We start from the raw sequence: 12,282 nt of genomic DNA, 5'->3' as shown, positions 1-12,282 counted from the left end.
AAAGTGCCCTGCGATTGGCTGGCGACCAGTCCAGGGTGTACCCCGCCTGTCGCCCGAAGTCAGCTGGGATAGGCTCCAGCATGCCCCCGCGACCCTAATGAGGATGAAGCGGTATAGAAAATGGATGGATGGATGGATATTTTCATATAATTATCTGTTATAATTTTTAATACTATAATAAATAAAACTATGTATGACACAAGCATAATAATAATATTTGTTGAGTGAATTTATCATTGCATGGTTGTGACCGGTGCGGGGGTGTCCAAAGTGCGGCCCCCCAGCTCGGGCGCACATCTAAACTCACCGTGGGAGGTGGAAACAGGAAGGCGCATTTTTCTCATGAGATGATGACTTTTTTGTACAATTACTGCTTGTTTTTCTTTTTGAATGTTCTTGTCAGTTTCCTGCTTCTTTCGTCTTCCGTGGCTATTGTAACATTACTGCCACCTAGTGGCCAGTGTAGAATACTACATATCATCGCAACCTCTTCTGAGTGACTCATGTTTGTATTTTACTTCGTTGAAACATTTGTATGCGTGAAAATGCCTTATTTGGGCAAAAATATGTACGATTTGCTGAAATATGCCTATTTTTGGACTCATAAACCACAAAAGAGTCAAAAAGTACCATTTATTTATGAGGAGTAAGCAGTAAAAAGTCGCTTATGTCCATTTGTGTCAGTGACATGGATCTTCATGATCATATGGGATCATCTTCCTAGCACGCCGTATTGATAATGTAGCACATCACATGCTTTCCAATGCAGGACACTAACAGTCAATGCAAAAAAGAAAGTGATTGTCATCATGTGTGGCATGCGCAAACACGCAAATAAAAAAGACAAGCCTTTCAAATACATCAACTCGCTCTTGTTGGAAAATGAAAGTTGATACGCAACATGCTAATGCATCACAAGAAAGTTACAAACACTATCGATTGAGGCCATCATAAGGAAGGAAACATGCACAAACAATAACGCAAATGTCCAGAAAGCCCAGAAAAAGTCGCTCTTTGCTTTCTTTTATGAAGGGAATCTAGCGCAGGCGTACCAAACACAAGGCTCTTCAGCAGAATTCATGCTTCCATTTATCACAGCAAATCTTCCAGGTCCTCAAGCAGACCATCACACTACCACCACAATGTTTTACTGTTGCCATGATGTTCTTTTTCTGAAATGCAGTGTTACTTTTACGCCAAATGGATGGGACACACACCTTCCAAAAAGTTCACCTTTTGTCCCGTCAGACCACAGAGTATTTTCCCAAAGGTCTTGGGGATCATCAAGTGGTTTTCTGGCAAAATGGAGACCAGCCTTAATGTTGTTTTTGTTCAGCAGTGGTTTTGGTCTTGGAACTCTGCCATGTAGGCCCTTTTTGCCCAGCGTCTTTCTTATGGTGGAGTCATGAACACTGACCTTAACTGAGGCAAGTGAGGCCTGCAGTTCTTTGGATGTTGTTGTGGGGTCTTTTGTGACCTCTCGAATGAGTCGTCGCTGTGCTCTTGGGGTCATTTCGGTTGGCCGGCCACTCTTGGGAAGGTTCACCACTGTTCCATGTTTTGGCCATTTGTGGATAATGGCTCTCACTGTGGTTGGCTGGAGCCCCAGAGCTTTAGAAATGACTTTATAACCTTTTCCACACTGATAGATCTCAGCTAATCTCACTTAAGTTATGTTTTAACAGGGGGGGGGGGGCAATCACTTTTTCACACAGGATCATGTAGTTTAGGATTGTTTTTGCCCGCCATATCATTTCATGTGGCCCGTGAAAGCCTAGAAATAATCCACGTCAAAAAGACATGTATCTTTTTTGTATTATTATTTTCATTTTAGAATGATTCATTTTCACTTTTTGTACAATTTTGTCCACTTGTGGCGGTCCAAATGAATCTGTGGCGGGTCGCCAGAAACGTGTGAATGTCCGACGTGGGGAAAGAAGTCTGGAAAGTAGAAGAGTTTCAGTTTTGGAACTTCCACCGCACAAAAAAAAACCCTCCCAGGAGACGCATGGGTGGGGCCTTCAGGTGAGGGCAGGGGGCCACCAGCTCGAAAAAAGTGTTTGATTGCAGGGAATGATGTGTCGGAAACATTTTTGGCAAGAAGCTCGCCCCGCATGTTCCCCCCTCAGCGGTGCGGAAAGTGACTTTCGCTTTCTGCAGCACACCTGTATAAATACACCTGTGGCGTTGCAGAGCAGCACACACCTCCTTCACCTCCTTCACCTCCTTCACCTCCTTCACCTCCTTCACCTCCGCCTGCACATCCACCACTCGGCAAAGACCTCCACGCCAGAAGATGGACGCCCGCCCGGCATCTCTGCTCCTGCTGGCTGTGCTGTGCTGCCACTCAGCAGCAGGTAGGACAGCGCCCGACAAGCGCTCTCGCCCGCTGACACCCGCCAACCACGTGTCCCTCGTCTTTCTTGCAGCTCAGAAGTTGGTGGGCTGCTGCCTGGAGACCTCCGCCAGGGAGTGCTTCCCCCTCCAGATCCTGGCCAGCCATCACCTCCAGGAAGCCGGGAAGGGCTGCAAAATCAGCGCCACCGTGTAAGTGTCCCGCAGGCCACATCCAGCAGATGGCACTCTAACGCTGTTGTTATATTTAACACAGAGCAGTTGAGAAATGTTTCCTCCTAATTCTTCCAGCGTTGCAGCCATCTCTCCCTGTCCTTTCTCTGCTGTGTGGGGCAGTCAACGTTTGTTTTTAGAAACGATCAACATTCAGCAAATGATTCAATTATCAAATGACCACAATGTATTCATGCAACCATTCATTTATAACACGTTCATAAATGATATTACGTTTTTAAATTAAAATGAAATGATCAGCATGTGTTAGACTATGAAAGTATGTAATGATTAAATACTCAAAATGATTAAATTAGCAAAATTGATCGCATTATCAAACTATCAAATGATCAAAAATATTTTTCAAATAATTATTAAACTATTAAATTGTAATAAATGATTAAATGATAAAAATTCATCAAATTATTCAATGTTGAAAACGTATCACATTACAAAATTATTAAAGCATGAAATATTTTCATAATTATATTATATATTTTTTACATGATCAAATTATCACAACTGATAAAATTATTACATTATCAAAATACTTAAATGATAAAATGATTATTCCTTATTTAATTACTGAATGTAATGAAATGATCAAATTATTAAAGTATCAAATAATTAAAAATTCATTAAATGATCAAAATGCATCACATTATTAAACGATCAAGTGATCAAAAAAACAATGAACTAATGATTAAGAATTATATTAAGAATAATGAAATGCTCATAAATGATGAAATCACCAAATGATTCATGTATCAAATAATTCGATCAAAGAAATGACATTATGACAATCATTCAATTATTATTCAATTATTAAATTATTAAAATGTCAAATCATTACATTATCGTTAATTATTTAATTATTAAATGTTCAAATTAGGAAAGCATCAATGTATTAACATATCAAATAATAACACCGTTAAATTATACATTTTTATATTATTCAATTATCAAATTATTGTAAGTAATGAAATTATGAAATTATCAAACTGTATTCAATTATTCAAGTCACAAATATTAAAAGATTGAAATTTTCAAATTGTTAAATGATGAAATTAATACATAATCAAATTTTCAATTTAAAAAGGAGTCTAATTTAATTAAAAATGATCTTTTCTTTGACGCTGCATCGTTGTACCTCTCACACCTCCCAAAAACTCTCTTATTTGCCCTTCTTTCCCCTTTGAATAGTTTTTTTTAACTTTCATGAAAAAAATGGAGGATTTGCCCTATTTTCTCTCATTTTCCGGAAAAAGCCCTTCTTTTAAATACAAATGTTGACGGGTGTGCATCCGCTCTTTTTTCCCAGCTTGGTGACAAAGGCGGGCAAGATGCTGTGTGCCCCCCCGCCGGACAAGAGCCCGTGTGTTGGAAACCTCATTGCTTACCTGGATAAGAAAAGTAAAGATGGTGCGCGCTCCACCCGCGCGTCTGCTTTTGGAAGCGCTTAAGAGGGAAGAAGAAGAACGAAGTGGACGTGTTTGTTTGTTCTGAGTGTGAAACACAACGCACGTTATCCATGATTCATTCTGTGACGTCATTTCCTGCTGCTAAAGGGATATCCAAATGTTCTGCTGTGTGTTGCGAGGGTCGTTGTGTTGTTAGGGTTTAAATAAACTTTGTTGTCTTTTGTAACTTCCTGCTTGTTGCTGTTGTTGCCTTTTTATTCCAACTGTACAGCCCAGCTTGTCATGGTTGCCGCACAAAAAGGCAAAGCAGCAAAAATGACCAAGCAGGCTCGGAGGTACAGACAGCTAGGGCTAACGTAAAACTCACCATGGAAGGTGGAAACAGGAAGGCGCCCACAAACGGAATGCATCCATCACACCATAGTCCCAGGAAAACTACAAGTATGAGCAAAAACAATTTTCAGAAAGAATTAGACATTAAATTCTAAACTATTTGAACAAAACATCCACATCTGGCATGTTCTGCCAAGATTGCGTGGAGCGTTACAACACTATGCAGAGACATAGCGACAGGAAGGGTCCATAAAGTCTTTTAGTAACAAAAGAGCAGCTCTCGCTCAGCGAAACGGCACACAAAAAGACAAAGTAGGCACAGTGGGGCTAACAAAAACTCACCATGGGAGGTGGAAACAGGAAGTCGCCCGAAAAGGAGAATACTACCAACAGAGATTCAACCATCACACAGGTAACCATAGTCCCAGGAAAACTACAAGTATGAGCAAAAACAATGAATTAACAATTTGCAGAAGTAAGTAGTCAATAAATTCTAAGCTATCTGAACAAAACATCCACATCTGGCTTGTTCTGCCAGGATTGCGTGGAGCGTTACAACACAATGCAGAGACATAGCGACAGGAAGGGTCAATAAAGTCTTTTAGGAACAAAAAATCAGCTCTCGCTCAGCGAAACGGCACACAAAAAGACAAAGTAGCAAACCGACAAATTAGGCAATGAGGCACAGCTGGGGCTAACAAAAAAACTCACCATGGGAGGTGGAAACAGGAACTCACCCGCGCAGGAGAAGAATACCAGAAAGCAAGAATAAAAAACCTCACAAAAATGCAACGGAACAAATTTATTTAAATATTTGAATGATCAGATTTTCATACATTATTAAATTATGAAATTATTAAAACCTACCAAGTTCTCAAAGTGTCAAATAATAAAATAATGTAATCATCAAATTAGCACAATTGATCACATTATTACATTTATTTAAATATTAAAATTATACACTTTTCATACATAATTAAATTGTCATAAATTATTAAATGACCAAAATTGATCAAATGATTAAAGTGTGAAATAATACAATTATTACAAAATGATCCAAGGTCTAGTGGTTAGCACGTTGGCCAATACAGGAACAGCCTGGAGATTGGGAAGACCTGGGTTCAATTCTCCCCTGGGCATTTCTGTGTGGAGTTTGCGTGTTCTCCCCGTGTGCGCGTGGGTTTTCTCCGGGTACTCCGGCTTCCTCCCACATTCCAAAAACATGCAGGTGAGGTTAACTGGCGACTCTAAATTGTCCATAGGTATGAATGTGAGTGTGAATGGTTGTTTGTCTATATGTGCCCTGTGATTGGCTGGCGACCAATCCAGGGTGTACCCCGCCTGTCACCCGAAGTCAGCTGGGATAGGCTCCAACATGCCCCCGCGACCCTAATGAGGATGAAGCGGTATAGAAAATGGATGGATGATCCAAATGTATCACATTATTTTTTTTAAATTAAATAATTAAATAACCAAATTGTTATACATTATTAAATGATGACATTTTTTCATTATTAAGTGATCAAAGTATAAAAATAATTAAATTGTTAAATGATTCAATGATCAAAATTGATCACATGATTAAAGTAGCAATAGGACTCACTATTATTATTATTACTCACTAACAAGAGTAAAGGTCATGCATCCCGTGCCAAGCAGGAAATAGATATGAACCAAAATAAAAGCCCAGGACAGGAAGTTATGGTGAAACAGAAAAAAATAAAAGTGACAGCAAATATTTGGTCAGAAAAATGCAAGCGATGTCTTTAAAAATGTCTTTAATATTTCAACTCTACGTTACTAAATATCATTTTTCCTCACAATGTTACGTGTTTATTCTTGTAATATTGCCACTTTTTTGTTGTTACGAATATGACTTAATTCTCATAAAATTACTGCTAATTTTTGTTTCATTTTCAGCTGTTTTTTTTGCAAATATTAAACTTTCTACTTGTAATTTTTTTTCTCGTAGTTATGACTTTATTCTCAAAACATTATAACTTTTTCTGCAGCCCAATTTTCCCCCCAAAAATGACAATTTGTTTGTTTTATATTATATTTCAACTAGATTATGTTATATATGAAATTATATTTTTAAGTTAAAAATTTATTTTTAATAATTCAACTTTATGCTAGCAAAATGACATTATTTAACAATATTATGTTATTTTTGTGAAATGGTGACTTTTTCTGGTTAGATTACAACTTTTTACTCTTCATACTTTGTTTTTTTTAAGCTGTCTTGTTGAATGATATTTTTAGAATGTGTCGCAGGTCAATAAAAACATACTTATCATTTATCAATGATTATCTATTGCACCTACAGTATAGGAATGCATTCTTTATTACAGAATAAGCTGTCTACAAACTACACTTCCTGTCAAAAATAAGCTTTAATATTTCACATCTTTTTTAAGCAAAAAAACCAAGGTCTTGTGCAGGGTTATTGGATGGGAAACATTTGACTGGTGTGTCTTGTACGTCCATAAACATTTACTTCCTGAACTCCCACTCCCGTGCTGCAGATATACAGAAAGCGATACTCTTTATTAGTACTTTCCACTCTTGGCTTCAGTCCCAGGGAGTAAACACAAGCGGGAAAGCTTTCCAAGAAACGTGTAAGTCAAGGACATACAGTAAATAAAAAAACACATAAACACAGAAGACAACGTGGACGTCTGAGTGGGACAAAGTGTCATCATCCCCGCTTTCATTTCACGTCAGAAGCTCAGCCAGAGGCTCGATTCACGCGTTTAAATATGATCTGATGTATTGCGTAATATTCATCTCGCCCTCATTTGATAAGAGATCATGTTACACGTACACGTCCAACAACCTCACACACATTATTCTTACTTTGGGACAAATCTATTCTCAAGAACTGAAAAAGCCTCACAAAAAAGTTGGCTTTTGTGATCATTCTTCCCACAGGAAACAAGGAAAGTAGAAATAGTCTGGTCCAGGGTCAAACCGTGGCCAACCCAACAACTTTATTAAGCGTACAGGCAAAGTCGCAAGTCACATTTTAACATCCTTAAGTGTTGTACGAGTGTAAAAAGAAGCAAAACACTGTATAATTGTAACAAGACAAGATGTAAATAGATATAGTCTGTTCCAGGGTCAAACTGTGGTCACCCTCAGCCCTTTATAAAGTGTACAGGCAGAGTTTGAAGTCAAATTTGAACATTTTTAAGTGTCATACAAGTGTAAGAAGAAGTGAAGCACTGTATAATATTAACAAAACAAGATGTAAATAGAAATAGTCTGTTCCAGGGTCAAACTGTGGCCATTAGAGAAGCTTTTTTAAATGCACAGGTAATGTTTGAAGTCAAATTTTAACATTTTTAAGTGTCATACAAGTGTAAAAAGAAGGGAAACTCTGTATATTAGTTACAAAATAATAATAAATAGAAATAGTCTGTTCCAGGGTCAAACCGTTGCCATTAGAGAAGCTTTAGGACTGTCAAGTTGTATTTTTTCCTAAAATATTCTCATTGTGTTTGTGTTGAAGTCCAACAAAAGACCGTTAGATGTTTCCAGGAAATGTCTTTGAGATTCAAGATTCAAGAGAGTTTTATTGTCATGTGCATAGTAAAACAGCAGTTATACCATGCAATGAAAATCTTATTCTGTTCATTCTCCCAAGAAAAGAAAGAAAATACAAGAAAGAATAAGAATAAGAACATAAGAAACATAAATATATATACCAATAAATTAAGTGGTTAACGTGCAAGTTTCTTCACACACACAGTTCTGGTTCTTGGTGGCGTGATGACAGAGGAGGAAGAGGAGAAAGTAGAAAGTGAAAGAGAGAAAGCAGGAAGGAGAGCATTTAAAGGAAAGCGGACCTTCCTCTTCTCCACCACTGCCGGACTAAGCTCCCACGGTCTGGAGCTCAGCCGATCCTGGTCCAGTCATGGCTCTGCGGGTCGATACCAAGCTCCTCCTCAGTATCCTCGTCCTCTTCTGCTGCTGCACAGGTCAGCTCTGCTTTGCTTTTTCGAAAGATGAAGACTGAAAAACTCCTTTCTTTCTTAAATTCATCTTTTTTTCAATGCAGTTCAACATTGGCACCTTTTGCAGGCAAACCTCCATTCATTATTTTCAGCATTATTATTATTATTATTATTGTTATTGTGGTTGTAGTTGTTTGACAGCTGTTTCTAATATTTTGACCCACTTGAGAAGTTCACAAAGTCCAAATATGAGGAACATCGCCTCAGTATGATTCAGTACCGCATCTCCTGACTTACTCCAAAATTTGGCATCTTTTTGGTCATTTTGATCTTTTCCCCATTTTGAAATAGGCTAAAAGGTATATATTGTCTGGATTATTATTTAATACATAGGTTTATATTATTAATATTATATTATTTTTAAAAAAATTACATTTTTTGAAAATGCAGTGGGCCAATTAAAAAAAAAAAAAAAGAGCTGCCAGCCTCAAAGGCCCCCGGGCCACGCTTTGGACACCCCCACATTAAATTCTTTTTTTTTCTTTTGAGAGTGTAGCTTTTTAAAAAAAAAAGTTTTTTTTTTAGATGACATCATTTTTGAAAATATTTATTTTAATTTGTTTTTTGAGATGGTGTATCTTTTTTTTTAAATTATTTTTTTAGATTGAGTACCTTTTTTATTTTTCAGATGGTGTAACTTGTTTTTAAAATATTTTTTGAGATTGTGTACATTTTTTTTTATTTTTCAGATGGTGTACCTTTTTAAAAAATATATATTTATTTTTTTGAGATTGTGTACCATTTCTTTGGTACTGTGTACTACTGTGTACTGTGTACTATAAAAAAAACAATTTGAGATTGTGTACCGTTTTTAAAAACTTTTTTTTTTAGATTGTGTATTTTTTTAGATGGTGTACCTTTTTTAAAAAACAAGATTTAATTTTCTGAGATTTGGTACCATTTTTTAAATGTAGTACTTGAACGTGTGAAGGTAAAAAAGCGAGGGAATGAGATCCTGTTTGTGTTTTTCCAGTTTGTGCTTGTCAGCTTCCTGTCAGCTGCTGCTTGTCCGCCTCCAACACCTGCTTGCCCCCCCGCGCCGTCGTGGACTACCGTCTTCAGGCCGCCGGTCACGGCTGCCGCATCGATGCCGTCGTGTGAGTACACGCCGAGGATGGAGAGCGAGGGTGTGGGTCGCCACGGTAACCTGTCCTCTCCTCCTCAGCCTGGTGTCCAGACGAGGTTTGAGGTTGTGTGTCGCTAGCGATGCTCCAAAGGTGGAGGAGGTGATGAAACATGTGGATCACCTGAAGGAAACCTGCAACAACAACAACTACAAGGTGGCCTTTTTACATTTGCTTGACTACAAGCTGCTTTTTATGTGTGCTTTTTTTTATTTAATTTTTACTGTAAGCTTCTTTTATTATTATTATTTTCACTACAAAGTGTTCATTATTTGTTATTTTACTACACAGGGTGGTTTTTTAATTTACTTTTTATTACAATTTTTTAAAAAATATTTTATTTACTACAAGCTCATTATTTGTTAAATTTTACTACAAGGTGTGATTCTTATTTACCCTTTTTAAAAAAAAAATACAAGGTGTTTTTTATCTACGTGTTTTTCTCTTATTACATTTTTAGTTTTATTTTTCTCCAAGGTGGGTTTTTTTTTACTACAAACAGTTTTTTTTTAACTACAATGTGTTTCATATTTACTGTTTATACTAGAAAATGTTCATTAGTTTCTTTTTAGACTATAAGGTGTGCTTTGTCCTTTTTTTTTAATACAAGGTGTTTTTACATTTTTTTTATTCCACTGTGTTTAGTTTTATTTTTCTCCAAGGTGTGTTTGATATTGTTTTTACTCCAGGGTTTAATGTCATGTTTTTTTGACAGCTCATCGTCGTGAATGAGATGCCAACGACTCCCAGTGATTTTGCATCTTTTCCCTTTTCTGCCGGTGCAGCTCTTACTTTGAAAAGAACAGGATCGGTATAACTTCCTAGTATGTGAATGTTTGCTGAATGTCTTGCAGGGCAAACGCTGCGTCGGAGTGAAGCACCCCAGCCAGGATGGAAGCTGAAGCGATAAAAACACGTCAGCGTCGCTCATCACATTAACTCTGATTTTTTTTTTTTTACTTTAAAAAGCATGAATTTTCACAATAAAACCTTACAGCTCTTCACTTCCTGTCAACATCTTCCTGTCATCAGTCTTCTTGTCACCGGCTAGCTTTGTTTCAGGGGAAAAAATAGTAGTATTGGAAATAATGCAAATAATAATATTCTATTTTCTATATTATTATTATATTACACATGTATAGTATTAATAATATATATATATATAAATTCATTAAACTCACATAGTATATTCAAAATAAATAAATAATAAATAAATATAAATGAAATTGTTGGTCAAAACGATGCATATTTAAGCATATTTTACATTTTTTTGCCCAAGTTAAGCATTTTCAATCATAAAAATGTTCTAATTATTTGAATAATAATAATAATAAATAATTATACTTACTATACTATATAAATACTATATATATTCATTAATTTATACATTGATATCAATATATTATTTTAATACTTTTAATTTAATTAACACATTACTAAACAATTCAGTAATAAAAACAGTAAAATAAAAATGTCAATTAATTTAAATACTTCAATAATTAACATAATACATTAATAAACTATTCAAAAATAATATATAGTATTGTATATTCAAATAAATAATAATAAAGATAAGCATTTTCAAGCATAAAAATGGCAAAATTAAGTGAAAACACAAATATAAGCATTCAGAAGTCGCATTCAGAGACGCTGTGATATGTAGTATTCTACGCTGGTCACTAGGTGTCAGTCATGTTACATTGACGAGATAATACCACAGGAAGTGGTGGTGTCTTATTTTCTCTTATGTCTACTATATTGGGTGATACAAGTGTAAAGGTGACTATAGGGGTGTTATTTCATGTCTAGAGGGCTCTAGTAATGTTAAAAAACATATTTAGAAGGTCATACACAGGTTTTCTATGTCTTATTTTCTCTTATTATGTCAGCTATATTGGGTGACAGGAGTGTAAAGGTGACTATAGGGGTGTTACGAGGGAAAGGCTTCTTGAGACGTCATCTGTACTTCTGTGAAGAAGGTGTCGGACGTTTCGCTCCTCATCCGAAGAGCTTCGTCAGCGAACTAATAAGTGCTGGTAGCCTAGGCCAGCTGGACACCAATATCAAATTTACTCGCGAGGACGCTAAAGAGAAGCAACTAGCCTTCTTAGACTGCAAGGTAATTATAGGAGAGGACAGACAGCTACTTCCAGAGGTCTTTAGAAAGGCCACACACACTGACCAATACCTGCTTTTTGAATCAAACCATTCACTACAACATAAACTAGGGGTTATTAGGACCCTCCAACATAGAGCGGAGCAAATACCAACTAGTGCTGAGGGAAGGAAAAAGGAGACACAACATGTCCAGAGAGCGCTCTCAACCTGTGGGTACCCGCGGTGGGCTTTTAACAAATGTCAAAAGAAGAGAGTAGGGAAAGAAACCCAAAAGCCCACAGAAGCAAAAAGGAGAGGAGTGGTAGTCCCTTATGTAGCGGGGGTCTCCGAAAAACTCCAGAGGATCTTATGGCAACACAAAATTCCTACCTATTTCAAACCAGTAAATACCCTGAGACAAAAACTAGTGCATCCTAAAGACAAGGCTCCAATGTGGTCTATTCCATCCACTGTAAAGATGAGGAATGCAAAGAGCACTACATTGGGGAAACTAAGCAAATGCTCCAAAAAAGGCTTTATCAACACCGCAGGGACAATTCTAGTGGTCCTCAATCAGCAGTACATCTACACCTGAAAGCTACCAATCACTCTTTTGAGGACAGCGAGGTAAAGATTTTGGCCAAAGAAAACAGATGGTTTGAAAGAGGAGTAAAGGAAGCTATTTTTGTCAAACAACAGAACCCATCATTGAATCGGAATGGT

General features: G+C 36.9%; 2 protein-coding genes across 2 annotated transcripts; both read left to right on the top strand.

Moving 5' to 3' along the window:
- Positions 1 to 2,008: 2,008 nt before the first annotated feature.
- ccl19a.2 (chemokine (C-C motif) ligand 19a, tandem duplicate 2) lies at positions 2,009 to 4,180 on the top strand. Its single transcript, XM_054772606.1, has 4 exons — positions 2,009 to 2,025; positions 2,194 to 2,357; positions 2,430 to 2,547; positions 3,890 to 4,180. The coding sequence occupies exons 1-4, from the start codon at positions 2,009 to 2,011 to the stop codon at positions 4,029 to 4,031; spliced, it is 441 nt and encodes a 146-aa protein (XP_054628581.1). The 3' UTR covers positions 4,032 to 4,180.
- A 4,019-nt stretch (positions 4,181 to 8,199) lies between these two features.
- Positions 8,200 to 10,467, top strand: ccl19a.1 (chemokine (C-C motif) ligand 19a, tandem duplicate 1). The gene is made up of 4 exons (XM_054773844.1): positions 8,200 to 8,302; positions 9,312 to 9,435; positions 9,504 to 9,618; positions 10,317 to 10,467. The coding sequence occupies exons 1-4, from the start codon at positions 8,239 to 8,241 to the stop codon at positions 10,362 to 10,364; spliced, it is 351 nt and encodes a 116-aa protein (XP_054629819.1). The 5' UTR covers positions 8,200 to 8,238; the 3' UTR covers positions 10,365 to 10,467.
- Positions 10,468 to 12,282: the final 1,815 nt, after the last annotated feature.

The sequence above is a fragment of the Dunckerocampus dactyliophorus genome, chromosome 4 (genome assembly GCF_027744805.1).
Source record: "Dunckerocampus dactyliophorus isolate RoL2022-P2 chromosome 4, RoL_Ddac_1.1, whole genome shotgun sequence".
Classification (NCBI taxonomy): Eukaryota; Metazoa; Chordata; class Actinopteri; order Syngnathiformes; family Syngnathidae; genus Dunckerocampus; species Dunckerocampus dactyliophorus.
This window is presented reverse-complemented; position numbering and strand designations above follow the sequence as displayed.